We start from the raw sequence: 14,712 nt of genomic DNA on the forward strand, positions 1-14,712 counted from the left end.
TTCTGATCCCACGCAGGTCCTAGAAAGAGCCACCGCCCTCCTTCCCTCCCTCCCTTCCTTCCTCGCCCGTCACCACCACCACCACCACCACCAGCAAGGACACTCCCGGAAGTTGGCCTCGACCCACCCTCCCTACCGCACTAATGAGATTTCAGTGCCTCGTTTGTGTGGTTTATACGAGTCCGAGGCAGCCGAGGCGAACATCTGCCTGGCCATTTGTGTGTCATTTGTGAATGTGGTGCAGCGTCGTCAACAAGAAGAGGGAAAAGTATTGAGGTGGAAAATGTGTTGTAGACGAGGAGGCAACAAAGCGAAGGAAAATATTTATCTTAACAGTGTGCTGATGATACAGACTCTCCGGCACACACACACACACACACACACACACACACACACACACACACACACACACACACACACACACACACACACACACACACACACACACACACACACACACACACACACACACACACACACACACACACACACATCAATCGCTAGTATGTGGTTCAGATACAAACGTTTTACTACTTACTGACACAAGAAGGCAAACGCATCTGCCACACTAAAAATGATGGATGCAAGATGAATAAAAAAAAATAGGAGTTAACTCGGTTTACAACACATAAGAGGCGCAGCTGTTCCACTTCCTTGGGTAAAAGTATAGCGTGGAGTCATAAACAAATCCGTCTGGGGAAAATATATATGATACCAGATGAAGTGACTCTCTCTCTCTCTCTCTCTCTCTCTCTCTCTCTCTTTCTTATTTATTCAACATCTGGCCTCACATCTAGGAAGGAAACGCCCCGAAAAGTTCGCTGTATTCTGGTAGTAAAAAATGAAAAAAAGAAAAAAAAGAAAGGAGGTACAGAGAGTATGTTAATTTACTTTATGGTTTATCATGACGCCGGAAAGTCTAGTGTTGATAAAACGGCAGCCCTCCCACCCATGCACTCCGCAGCACTATGGCTCATATTTTCAAACGCTTCTGAGCCTTCATCTCCACTAATTCAAAAGGCTTTATTGAAACTGACATGAGTCTTTCAAGGTGGTTTTTTATGGTTTTAGAGGCATAGTGATAAGATTTCTTCTATACTAACTGGAGAAACATTGTTGAAAACCCCGCTAATCCTCTCGTTGGCCTTGGAAAACAGTCGTAGTGAGAGAATAAAGCGTTTCTGAATACGGAGCTATAGCCTCTGGTGGCTGGCTACTAGAATGGTGATCTAGGTGCAGGGATAACCACAAGTGATGCATTGCTTGAATTAGAAATCACAAATATATTTCCCTTAAATGCCTTCGAACGTCTACTTTAATCTCCTCACTTGTGTTATCTAATGAATTATTCCCAGGGATCATTTAGAAAGACTGTTTCTGGTCTATACGCTGGAAGTCTACGTATTACCCGAAGCTAAAAAGACGATCCTTAATAGTGGCACAGTGTTCTTCCTAACGCCTCGATACATCTGACATTACCAGTTGGGGTCTAGGTAAAAAAAGAAAGTAATTTATGGACGTATTATCTTAACAGCATACTCAAAGGGTACATCGCTCGGCAATAAACCTCTAATTTCCACTTTCTGACTCTACTAATCTTGCACGTTCCTCCTCTTCCTCCTCCTCCTCCTCCTCCTTCTCCTCCTCCTCCTCCTCCTCCTCCTACTCCTTCTCCTTCTCCTCCTCCTCCTCGTGGTGCTGTGAACGTGGGACATGGCTGCTTTTGCTGATGCCTGATGACGCTGTGACTGCTTGTGGCTTCATGCAAATGAGAAGCAGCATCACTCGTCTCTGAGATCACCCTGCGCGGCCTTGGTGAGTGAGGAGGGAGTGATATGAAAGAGGACGAATTAACTAAACAAAAGTCGGGCAAGGGTACATAGGTGACACAGATTGGTGTTGAGTGCTGACTCAGGATTTGACGACCACCATCAAATAAAATGTACTTTAGAAAGGAGTAAAGTGGCAAGTGGTGAGGCTGAGAAGAGGAATGGGAGACGCAACGTGAAGGTTTCTGTGTGTTGTTGTTACAGTTCACCCTTACGTCACTGTGGGTGGCCTGCTGTTAAGGTCGCTTTGTATTCTCCCACAACACTCCTCTAATAATGAACAACTTGCCGTGGGCTACACTCAATGCATTAGTTCAGTAGGTTGGAGTAGTGTTTGAAGATGAGTCCCGTGGCAACCTATGCCTTGGCTTGTATTGACGGTCATTACGGCTGGAGAGGAGGCACGACCCTGAAAAAGCTGGCTCACGATGGGTGAATTCCGCTGAGAAGAATGGTGATTGGCGGAAAATCTTGATAAAGCCCGCCAAAATGAGCGTGTAACTTCAGGAGAATGGCGCTAGTAGGTTCTCGTGCGGCCAATGACGAGCCTACTCTAGGTGGCGTCACTCCTGCTGCCGGTCATTGGTGAAGCAGAGGAAGAAAGTTGGCAGTTGCTAGCAAGCTTGAAGTAAAAAGTCAACGAATTTGGCGCAAAGCATAGCCAGACAGTGCTGGCCACAAATTACCACGCGCGAGGCAGGCGGTCCTCGCCGCACAAAGAAGGTGAATAGAGGGTGGCGTGCGGGCGGGCGTCGCCGACCCACACCTCTTTGTCCGCCAGTATTGTTCACTTTCCTATTTCCAGAAAAGAAGGCGGAGGTGTGTGACGCCGCCGAGGTTCCGCCGGGAGTCATAAGTCATCGGGGATTGTGCCGCGCTAAATGACTGGTAAACATGGCAATTAACGGAGAGAGTCGAGGACCTACGCCCTTCCTCCTCTTACGAGACCGAAACGCTGTCTTGCATGAAATATAGCAACAATTTCACACGGAGCGGCAACACTATCATCCAACACTTTTCCTAGACTGTTAAATTCTCCTTGACTTAACGTCCGTCCACCCTGACAGACCAACGCAACGGGTGACTAATGTTCTGTTCTGTGCAACACCCGGCTGGACGTCCAGTCACCACTGCTTGTGGTGCCGGACCAAGAATCGTTCATCTCTTACGTGCTGATGACGCGGCATCTTTTAAGAGATGCTGTGGCGCTGTGGATCTGGTTATTTGCGAATGGCTGATTAATATTTAACGTATCTAAATTCTAATTAAGGAACGGATTGCTCTATTGAACATTTTAACAATGCAGGGAAACGCACCTCTTTTTGCACAACATCGATGACAGGCACCAATCGTAACCCTAGCTCTTCTTTCCAGCGAAGGGCACTCCTGCTCCTATATAGCTAGCTTGAGTTGCCTTCCCTTTGTGCCGTCTCCACGGATCGTCATTCCTAAAGACACAAGCGCCTCAAAACCATCATCATTCTGACTTCTCATTAGTCTTGTAGCGAGTCTCGCCAGCCGCCATTACTCTCGGCGCGAGTGAGGAATGTTCCGACGGGGCGCCCGATAACCTACCGTCGGTGGGGAAGAACAGAGGCTCCATGAACCCGTATTTTTAGAACCTGTTCGCGGGCAGCCAACTCTAAGGTATCCATTTTCTCCATGATAAATGAATTCTGAGACTGTGAGTGAGTGATAATTTCCCGCTGAGAGCCAAGTTCTAGTCGCGAATGGAGGAGCGCGTCTCTTAGCCCGCCCAGGGAACAACAGTCTGGAGATGGGCAGAAGGCGTAGCCGCGGTGTCTGCCTCAGAGGGAATACCTCGTTTGAGGCACTCTAGTAATTATTTCACGGTTACCACTCTTACTGGAGTAATGATGAAAAAAAAAGACTAGTGCGAAAATAACTGATTGTCGATATGGTACATATGAATTAGGTGAATGGAAGACTTAAGAGTGAGAAGACTTGAATCAGGAGGTTAACAGGATGCTGTTACCATGTGGCACAGTTATGTGTCCGACACGCGTCATTTCATAATCTTGCGCTGATGCCGCAGCGGGATGAAGGATCGGCAGGAAGGTAAAGAGGTGATGCAGCACCAATGAGGGACCTGAAGGGCACCATTCTAAAGGCGTCTTCCGGGTCATTAGAAACATCATTTGCCTTTGAGACACACACAAAGAAAACAAAACTTTGTATATATATATATATATATATATATATATATATATATATATATATATATATATATATACACACACACACACACACACACACACACACACACACACACACACACACACACACACACACACACACATATATATATATATATATATATATATATATATATATATATATATATATATATATATATATATATATATATATATATATATATAACACACACACACACACACACACACACACACACACACACATACTGCAATGGCACGGTAAATAAGAGGGAGGAAGAAGGGGGTGTGAACGTGAGGTGGGCGTGGTCGGTGGGGTGGGTCTGGGTGGCAGTGGGCGTGGCCGGAGGCTGGGGCAGAACGGGGGGAGACTCACTTTCAACCCACGACGGCTCAAGAGATAAAAAGGCGAAAATATTCGCCTCGTCACGCAGCCCTCAGCAGGCTCTCTGAGGCTCCGCTCGCCTTAAAACGTTCCACTAAGTTTCGATTGTGGTCATTGAAACTGTACGAGATGGGACATTAGATATGAAGGTATTAGACTTTCACAGGAGGTAAAGGAGAGGGTGCGGGAGGCAGGGAGTGGACCACTCACAACTCTTCCCTAGTTCAACCGGCATTTTGTCTTTACTTCCAGGCGAGCTTAAAGACATTTACTTTGCTTAAAACTGCGATCAACGAACACACGGTGATTTATCTCTAAGTCCTCCTTCACAAATAGTAGAGAGCTGCAACTAACTTCTAGAGACTCAAAACCTGAAACTCATTCCTCACTTTTCAAAGGGTTGGCGTCTGAGTATTAAAGTGTTTCGGATTTGGAAGGAGGAGTCAGTATCGAAGGATCAGATTATAAATGGATGAACTACGGTAGTAGTGACTTGCACACTTCGACATGATGGAAATTATTTTACTGGAGAAATTGTAGTGGAGCATGTCAAGATTTTGTTCAATCCCAACTTGTAAATAAATCCAGTTTGATAAAATTGGACGAAAGATTTCGTAAATTTAAGTGTTGTATTCACGGAAGCCAAAATTAACATTTTTCATAGTTTTCAACTAGCATTAATGTCTTAAATATCCCAGAACTGGGTCCGGACACCAGAGAAACGTGAAGGAGGGAAGGGCACCGAACCTGAAAATGCCACAGGCGGCGCGGTAGTAACTGCTCCATACAGCTACCATTATTATGATGGGGGGACGAGTGGTCCGAGATCTGAGGATGCGTCCCCATCGGCTGGAGCCTCCAGCAGACCCAGACTCAGGTGGGCCGACGGACGCTGCTGAAGGGGAGTGGCCACGTCCACATGACCTCAGCAGATTCTGGTGTCGCGAGGCAGAGTGTGAAAACAAAGAACGTCGGGCGGCCATGCGGAGTGCACGTCGGGCCGCTAATGAGTTGATGGCTGGGCATTAGCGCCGCCCCGGGGACCAGATGCCAGCCGGCCTCCATCCCGCGCTGGCCGGACGGGTGGATAGTGGGAGGAAGGTAGTGGAGACAGGGTGTCGGACAGGCTCGTAAGAGTTGTGTTAATGGCGGTGTTCGAGGGGAAAGACAGTGATACCAAGAACAAGAAGGCAGACATGAATGTGTAGTGGTGTCATGAGTGGTGCAGATGTTGGCAGGCAAAGAACAAGTCACAGGTGGAGGAGAGTGGGGAACATTAGGACTAAAAGTAATTACCATTCTTGAAATTGATGATATAAAATTGATGATATGGATATGGATGATATGGAAGAAAGAGGTAGAAAAAGGATATGAAAACAAGAAGGAAGTGCCAAGGATAAACCAAAAAAAAACGAAATTGCTCGAAACGTTCGCGCTCACGCACGCACACACACACACACACACACACACACACACACACACACACACACACACACACACACACACACCCTTCCCTTCAGCACATCAGGTTTACTTTGTATTTCCCGGTTTGTGTCCATGGAGCGTGGAGGGGAAACACGTTAACAAAAGAAAGTGGAGAGCTGTACAGACTCGCTCCGGCTGATTTCTGATTTGCATATCAATTAATAATGACTTCGGCAAAGATGAAGCGTGGAGACGACCCGTCGAGCACCTCCTCTCTTCCCCGTCTTGTCTCCTCCATCAGGTTTGCTACGACAACGACGCACCAGCCATCCAAACGACCCAGGAACGTTGTGGATGACATTTTGATGGCAGCCGCCCACGCTACGCCCACGACTAAAGCTGCCCACCAGTCGCTGTGTGTGTGTGTATGTGTGTGTGTGGTGTGTGTGTGTGTGTGTGTGTGTGTGTGTGTGTGTGTGTGTGTGTGTGTGTGTGTGTGTGTGTGCAGGATATAAAATTACTTTCTTTAATTCCAAAACGTGAAAATCGTACATCAAGTGAAGGCTCATTCTGTAGGTCTTTTCCTCATTCCTGACTTCATAAGTGTTTACGTGACAGAGAAGAACAAATAACAACGAAATACAAATACAGGCAAGGAGGGACATGCACTCAGATTCTTCCAGAAGGACCAAGACTCACGAGCCGCCTACAGATGGAGCGGCGTCACAAGGGCAGCCTCTTTGCACTACTGCACTACTCTGTTTCACTCCCGATGCTTCAGTAAAGACACCCCTGAGTTAACGAAGCTCCCTTAAGGTTGAAATTCCTCTCTGGTATATAGCTGTGACCATCCTTTTCGCTGTTCGGATTAATTAATAGATAAGCAGAGAGAGAGTGTTGAGGCCAGGGGAAGGGTGGCATCCATCAGGCAAATAGCGAGAAGATCGCTGCCCCACCAAGCACGCCACGGAACAAACCCGCCGATGGTTCCCTGCCTGCCATGATGGTGCGAGGCTCATCGGCGCATCTCTTTCCTTCCTTTTTAGTGAATGCGTTCTGCGGAGACGCCGATTTTACGACTTATTTTTGATGACCGTGAAGTACTGAGAGAGAGAGAGAGAGAGAGAGAGAGAGAGAGAGAGAGAGAGAGAGAGAGAGAGAGAGAGAGAGAGAGAGAGAGAGAGAGAGAGAGAGAATGATCTATACCTTATATTTACACCAAATTTATACATTTATCAATTTTAGGAACCCCCCCCCTCTCTCTCTCTCTCTCTCTCTCTCTCTCTCTCTCTTGCTCACCATCAACTACTCTCTTCTTCTTCCCTCTTCTTAGCTACATACACTGGTGGTGCTGTCCGTGGGGTTCGTCAGGGCCCCTCGTGTTTATCACTAATGTTCCTACTCAATGTGTTACTTTTATCTTATGTGACGCTCCTCAAACCATTGCTCAGTGGAGTCTCGAGCGTCTGGCCGAGCATACCCTCTTTCTCTTTCTTTCTCCTCTCCCATGGGTCTCTCTCTGCAGGCTGTCAGATCCTTCGCAGCACCCCGACCCCTTCCGCGCCCAGTCCACGGGGAGGGCGGGAAGGGCGGCGTCTATTGAATATGTACTCGACAAGATTTGACCTAGGCATGCCCCGCTTCCACGCCACACACACACACACACACACACACACACACACACACACACACACACACACACACGTCTGCTCTCGGTTCACCCCTCTGCCACCCAAGTCAACTCTCCTTCAACAATCCTCTCAGCAAATTCACCCTCATAGGAGAGTCATGTGGGGTGGCTGGGGAGGTTAAGGGAGCTTGGGGTGGACGAGGGACGGGTGATGGAGGGGTGTGGGTGACTGGTGACGGAGGGCAGGAGATGGGGGAAGGAATGGGGCTGTGACGATTGGTGGATCCCTGCCGCCCTCTGCCGCCCCGCTCACCTCGCCCAAATATTTGATTGGCGATGATTCTGCGCATCTCGTACAAAAATGCACAACAACGCAGCCATTGTCTTCCTGAGCTGATGGGGGAGGATAGTCGACAGAGGAAGGTAAGGGAGGAGTGGTGGTGGTGAGCGAGTGCTGGACATTGAAGGGGAATAGGGATGGAATGAAAAGAAGAAAAGATAGTAGAAGTGGCGGGAAGGACGAAATGAATTGCTGTTGAGTAGAGAGAAAAGTACCAAGAGCAGAATATCATCTTGACTCTTGTTTATTTCCTCCAACGGACAATTAAGTTTTTTCCTTTTTTTATTTTAAGACGAGGAATGGAGTGAAGGATTTCCGTTTGCCTTATTTCAGTTTTAGTTTTGCATAGAACGTTCTGATATAATCTCAATTTAAAATCGACTCATTCTTCCTTTGTTTCTTTCTTCTCCGCTGTCCATGTGGTATCCTGTCACAAAGCTCTTCACTACCTCGCCATGCCTCGCCTCACACACCCTTTCCTCGGCTCCCCTTACCTTGCACACCCTTTCCTCGCCCCGGCTCCCTCCGCTCGTCCCTATTTGCGGCGGGTCTCGCTCTTTTGGCCACTCGTCCACTGACTTATGAACATCATCTTGACTTAGCAACAAAGAGGGCTGTTGATACTACAAATTTTAGCTCTCAAGAGTCTTGCAAATGCTAATTTAGGTTCTAAGGGTATTGGCCAGTCCACTCCGCGATAAAAAGATCCAAGGCTACATTATACAGCTTCGATCAAGCGAGCCCATGCGTTGCCGCAGTGTACTCAGCCCAGTCAAGAAAACTTCAATCAAACGCACCAACCCGCCCTTTACTTTATGCAACAACCGATGAACCGAGTCTGCTGTCCAGCCACACACTCAACCAGGATGCGACGCCGCCCATAACTTATATTTTGGCTATTGAGATCGCGGCTCTTAATACTCCCAAGGCATGGCATACGAGTTTCCTCCAAGGCTGGATACAGCGGTGCGCTCATGCCTTGCATTCTGCACAGGTTAGGTCAGTAAGCGAGGGCGTTAATGGGTGGGTGGCTCCAGTGTGTTCACCATCACATGGCAGAACTCCAAGTTTGGTTTCAGATAGATAAACATAAAAGAAGTTTGTGCCATTGGCTCTTGAAACTCTCGGTTTACTCTGACATACAGCAAGAAAAGGAACGACCACAGGAAGAAAGAGAAGAAAGGAACAAAGAATAAGGACCAAGAAGGAGATGAAGATGGACGGATTGATACAAGAAGCAGGACTCATAAGGGCGAGATATGCCTGTTATCGTGAGGACAGCGGCTACCACATCGATGAAGGTGACAATGGAAACAAGCCGGCAAGGCAGCGAGACTTTGTTCACGGAAAAATACTTCACTGTAAAATATTTACGTTCCCATAAATCTGTCGGTTCATGTTGCTGTCGAGTATTGCGAAGGATTTCATTTGGGCGGATAGTAGTGGAGGTGGTGGTGGTGGTGCCTGGTGAGGGGTCGCTTTCACCTCACGGGAGACAAAGAACTCTGTGCTCACTCGTCGTCATAAATACAAAGATATCATTCTCAGCTCGTGGCGCGGACCATGTGTTGAGGTGATGACTTGGGTGATAGCCGTCCTGGGGGTGCAGGTGTACGTACATCCAAGAAAAGAATGATCTAAATACAAGAAAAGCTGTGCCGCGGAGAATCAAGAGAAGCATATGATAATGTGGAGGAGATAAGAGTTAATATGATTCACGACGACAAAGCTACTGTTCTGTCACAACAAAGGCCGTGGAGCGAGGATAGAAGCCTCGTCTAAATCAAAATATTATTCCGAAAACAACTACGTTAAAAACAAACCTTGACACACCACATCACTTTATACGAGATCAAACAGATAGCAGATTGTGTGGCTGATATGAAATGAAATATGAGTGAGGAAACGAGACGTCCCCGACCCACTGATGCTAGTAGTACTCCTTGGCGCCGCGACTTGGGGGAATCCTGCGTCGCCTACTCTATAGATGACGACAGCAGGACGAGACAAGGCGACACCCGGACGATCTACAACGACGGTCCAGCGCAAGGAAGGACAATAACGGACATAATATGCATGAGGGAGTGATGCAAATGGACCCCGCTTATGTTAATTAGGGGTAACAGAGTGTGTTCCTCCCACACACAACGGAGGCTCGCGCGGCGGGAAGGGCATCGAGTGGTTGTCCTTAAGCTACGTCAAATTTTCAGCCATGACATTCCAAACGTGGACGAGAGGAGGAAAAGACTTATTGACGAAGACCACCTCCATCTCCAAGAGAGCAATTTTTACCTCCCTGAAAGCCTTTCCAGTGTACACACGCATTAGAATATTCCAGTGTAATATGCGCGGCGCTGCTCAATACTGTCCTTTGGAGGCAGCGCTCGGATTTCCAGAGGTAGATCTCCAGACTGGTGCATTATAATAAAAGTTGGGTGAGGTGATATGTGAGCCAAACTAAGCGGAGGTTCCTATGCAAGCTGCGTCTGCGGTGGTGTCATAAAAACGGAGATGGGTGCAGTAAAAAGGGTGGGCGGAGACGGTACGACTCAGCATCTACAACACAGCGCCATCACTTGGCATTTGTTTTAATCACGGCAGTTAGGCTGGATGTAAAAATTAATAAGATTATAAGCTGGGGAATAATGCCCCACGCTTCGTGCCTGCTTGGATGCCGCGTTGATGAGTTTTGACCCCGTGGCTCTGAGGAGACGGTCGGGAGGCGAGAGCGGGAGTGACCCTCGCCAAGGCGCTCTTTACGACGGCATCAGAACCCACTTTATAACGCGGCGGACGAGAGGCGAGCGCGCACTATCTGGCGTGTGGCTCGACGTAATGTGTTCCTTTGATGTAGTGGAGGGCTTGACGGGGTGCGCGGTTAAGAGAAGTTCGTGGTTTGGCCGGGTAAGTACGTGGCTCGCCGGGGTATGTGGCCTGACAGGTAGAACGACTCTGACACGACGAACAGATTGAGTCGGTGCATGGCGTGCGTGTGAGTGTCTAGAGGTGACGCCGGAGTCTGGCTCTCCTCCGACCAGGGGGAGTGTTGGCTGACGCCCCGCGCATGTAAGTACACACTCCACGCGGTGATGGAGTGCAGCCCCGACGCGATAAACTTAACCACTCGAACATACACACACACACACACACACACACACACACACACACACACACTAACACTACTAGCACATGACTTATAGTTCTAATGGGCAGCGAGGTAATGGAAATAATTGAGTCTCTGAACACTGACAAAAAGGCCAATGACTGAACTATTATACTTCAATAAGTCCGCGAGGAGATGCACGATTAGAGCAACAAGACCGAAGACCGTATTACCTGAAGGACAATATGAATGTTGCTGAATTTCGAGTAAAAAAAAAAAAGAAAATATCGTACGAGTTTTCGCAATCAAATAAAAAAAATTATAAATGAAGTCCATGATCAGTTTGACGTGTTTCCTTGGACTCCTTTTCATCACACGCATTAAGGAACAGGTACAGTAAGTCTCTCCCTCTACTAAGTCACCTCTCACAAAGGTAACTAGTGAGGGCGTCCCAGGCTGGCAGGGACCCTCGAGTAACAAGTGAGGCCGGAAGAGTACTCACTGGTGGACGTAGTGGGCGTGGTGATGTTCTTGTGTGGGTCCAGGGTGGGCGGCAGAGGGACGCCGTGACCGCCCTTACCCTCCTGAAGAGCTGCTAGAGTTAGGAGGGTCGAAAAGTTTCCTCCACCCAGCATCTGCAAGAAAAAAGTAAAAAAAAGTTAATCTTTTTTTCAAATAAGAGAGGAGAATGACAAAGGGCAACAAAAATATAAAGAAAATAGGCCCACTCAGTTGCCAATCTTCTTATAGAACCGATAGCATTAGTCAAAAAACAGGAACAAATGTCTTGAAACCTCCCTCTTGAATGAAGTCAAGTCATAGGAAGTATTAATTAAAACAATAATAACTACCTAACTCTCTCTCTCTCTCTGCTAAATTTCACGACCTTGTTCATACGTGACTGTATCTGTACATGTAGTAGAAAGAAGCGCCTTACATTCTCCGTGTTTGATAAGTATTCTAGGCTGCTAATGGTACGAATTGTTAGGTCGTGTTGGCTGTGTTTGACTGGCATCGCGTTCCGAGACAATGGCGGTATGTGACAAGCGGCAACGGCAGCTGTACTGGATATCCTGCATTGTGTTCTTTCTCGGGTTACTCTTTACTGACCTCCCTACCTCCCCCATCTCCTCGAGGGACCACCAGGGTAACGGTCATCGCTGGGACACCCTTCATTCAGCTCCTCCGCGTTGGGTTAGCAAGGTATGATCACGTCCCGTCCTTGCCACACACTCTTCCCTCCGGCCCGCACACCTGCCTACATGTGAGTTACTACTTGGCTACGTGCGAGGTTGGCTCCTGTAGCTAAGTTTCACGAAATTTTATGAAGCGAATAAATCTGTGTGTGCTGCTTCTTTTTTTGTCATGTTTACTTTACATTTTGTCATCATCCATACTGGTACAGACATCCTCCCCTTTAACCTACTCCCTTTCCTCTTCCCTATAACCTTTAATCCACTTAGCTTAAATTCTTGCCACATTTAAAGCTTCACGTCTCGGTCCCCGTGGCGTGGGAGTCTCCGGCAATTCCTCCCACTCATACTTGACTACTTCTTAAGATTGGTGCAAATTATCAGGATAAAGAGACGAGGCTGACTTTTGGGAACTTCATATCAAAGAAAGAGAGAGAGAGAGAGAGAGAGAGAGAGAGAGAGAGAGAGAGAGAGAGAGAGAGAGAGGGAGAGAGATGAGGGAGGGAACGAGTAGCAGATGAAAGTTCCCCTTGAGTTACAAACATTTCCGGCACCGTAAAATAGTGTCTAAAAAAATCCATTTAACATGTACGCGGAAAATTAACAGCATATTCTGTCATTTACAAGCCCATGTGTTTTAAGCCGCGCCACTCCAGGCCTGGCGGCTGCTCCCCCCCCGCAGGTTAAAAATAGCAAGAATGGGTTGGATCTGAAGTAATTGTGGAAGAAGTGTGCGCGAGTGTGCGTATATCACGAGGCTCCTCCCCTTTAGGCAAGAATTCTGTCACTACACCATCATCCTGCACCACTACTATATGCTGCACTCACTCACAGCACCGCCACCATCATTATTCTCACACTTACTGCCATCACCATCTTTTCCACTGCTACTGTTACTGCTACTGCTACTGCTTCTGTTGCTGCTACAACTACTTCTACTGCTGTTGCTGCTGCTACTGCTATTACTACTGTTACTACTACCACAGCCACTAGCAATATGTCATCATCCAACAAACGACGAATAAACCCAGAGTAATAAAAAAACAGAATGGCACATACAGCGTCAAGACGAGATGAGGGAAAGTGATGGGAGGAGGAGGAGGAGGAGGAAGAGGAGGAGGAGGAGGAGGAGGAGGAGGAGGAGGAGGAGGAGAAAAGCTAAAGTGAAGGAGAACTACAAACATGAATTTTAATAATATTTATGAAGGGAGACGTAACTAGCATAGGAATGACACCAACACACACACACACACACACACACACACACACACACACACACACACACACACACACAGCGCTAGCACCAGACTATTTTTGGCGAGGAGAGCTTGCGAAGTATGGAGACAATACACATGTGGTATTTAGATCGGCAGAGGTGGTGACGGCGGCGCTGCGGGGTAACCAAGATCCCTCCCCTCGTGATGACAGACGCCCTAGGAACATCACCCTCTCTCTCTCTCTCTCTCTCTCTCTCTCTCTCTCTCTCTCTCTCTCCTGCTACCTGATAAATCCTTGCTCTAACTCATCTTTTCCTTTTCTCCTCTCTCTCCTTCTCTCTCCCTCTCCCTCTCTCTCTCTCTCTCTCTCTCTCTCTCTCTCTCTCTCTCTCTCTCTCTCTCTCTCTCTCTCTCTCTCTCTCTCTCTCTCTCTCTCTCTCTCTCTAAGGAAAGGCCCATCTGGTTGACACATAACATTCCCTTCGTTATTATAATAAAGTTCTAAGCTCGTTCACGTCACACGATACACTCATTGACGTTAAATAAAAGTTCTTCAATAGGCAAAGCTACAGAGGAACTGCTGTTGAGACGTGAGAGGTCTTGCTGAATTATGGGGCCTAAAGGTAAGTACTAGTGTGACTCCAAGACAATGACTAAGGTACGTCAGTGTAGCTGCTTTATGTCTACACTGAATTATTACTTGATATTTCTAGTGTAAGTATGATTCCATGAGTAGTTGCTGCAGCCGAGGGATAGTATTGAGTGGAGCGGTGTGTGTGTGTGTGTGTGTGTGTGTGTGTGTGTGTGTGTGTGTGTGTGTGTGTGTGTGTGTGACAACCTTCAAATTCAAAGGTAGCCTCTGCATAAATGTAAGTTAAGGATCTGAGCACCTTACGTGTTCACTTCTTTGTTACTGAGAATTAAATGGAGCTGAAACAATCAAATATTCGGCACCCACATTACCAAAAAATGACTCCGCCCTGCAGCCTGATGATATAACATGCTATAAAATGAGGCACGGTAATGTCTGCTACCATTACACTATGCATTACATTTCACAGAGAGATGAGCAAGAAATGTCTCTCCAAGAACTACATATTTTCTTGGATTCAGAGGTGAAGGGATGGCGGGCATGGAGCTGTGATACCCGCTGTACTCTGCTGGTGCTCAACGTTCAAATTGCCTTGTACTAATCTCATCCCACGTATGTTCATTGCCTGAGTATACGGTTCAGGGAGTGTAAGGAGTAGCTGCGCTTTTTACTGGCAGAGCAAAGTGGTGTTGCAAATATTAGAGACAATAAAGTTGAATTACAAACGAGCGTCCGGTGGGTAGGACAGGGCAGACAGGGCGGAGTGGCAGCACGGAGGGGACGGACCGGGAGAAGATCAGATT

At 47.4% G+C, this 14,712-nt stretch overlaps 1 protein-coding gene across 8 annotated transcripts in view; it reads right to left on the bottom strand.

Moving 5' to 3' along the window:
* Positions 1 to 14,712, bottom strand: part of LOC123505257 (zinc finger protein castor homolog 1-like) — a 269,504-nt gene that overhangs the window by 26,542 nt on the left and 228,250 nt on the right. For all 8 annotated transcript variants that reach the window (XM_045256482.1, XM_045256479.1, XM_045256480.1 and 5 more), the window contains exon 5: positions 11,410 to 11,542. In XM_045256482.1, coding sequence (XP_045112417.1) covers positions 11,410 to 11,542 — 133 coding nt within the window. The remainder of the gene's footprint in view (positions 1 to 11,409; positions 11,543 to 14,712) is intronic.

This window comes from Portunus trituberculatus, chromosome 17, assembly GCF_017591435.1.
Source record: "Portunus trituberculatus isolate SZX2019 chromosome 17, ASM1759143v1, whole genome shotgun sequence".
Classification (NCBI taxonomy): Eukaryota; Metazoa; Arthropoda; class Malacostraca; order Decapoda; family Portunidae; genus Portunus; species Portunus trituberculatus.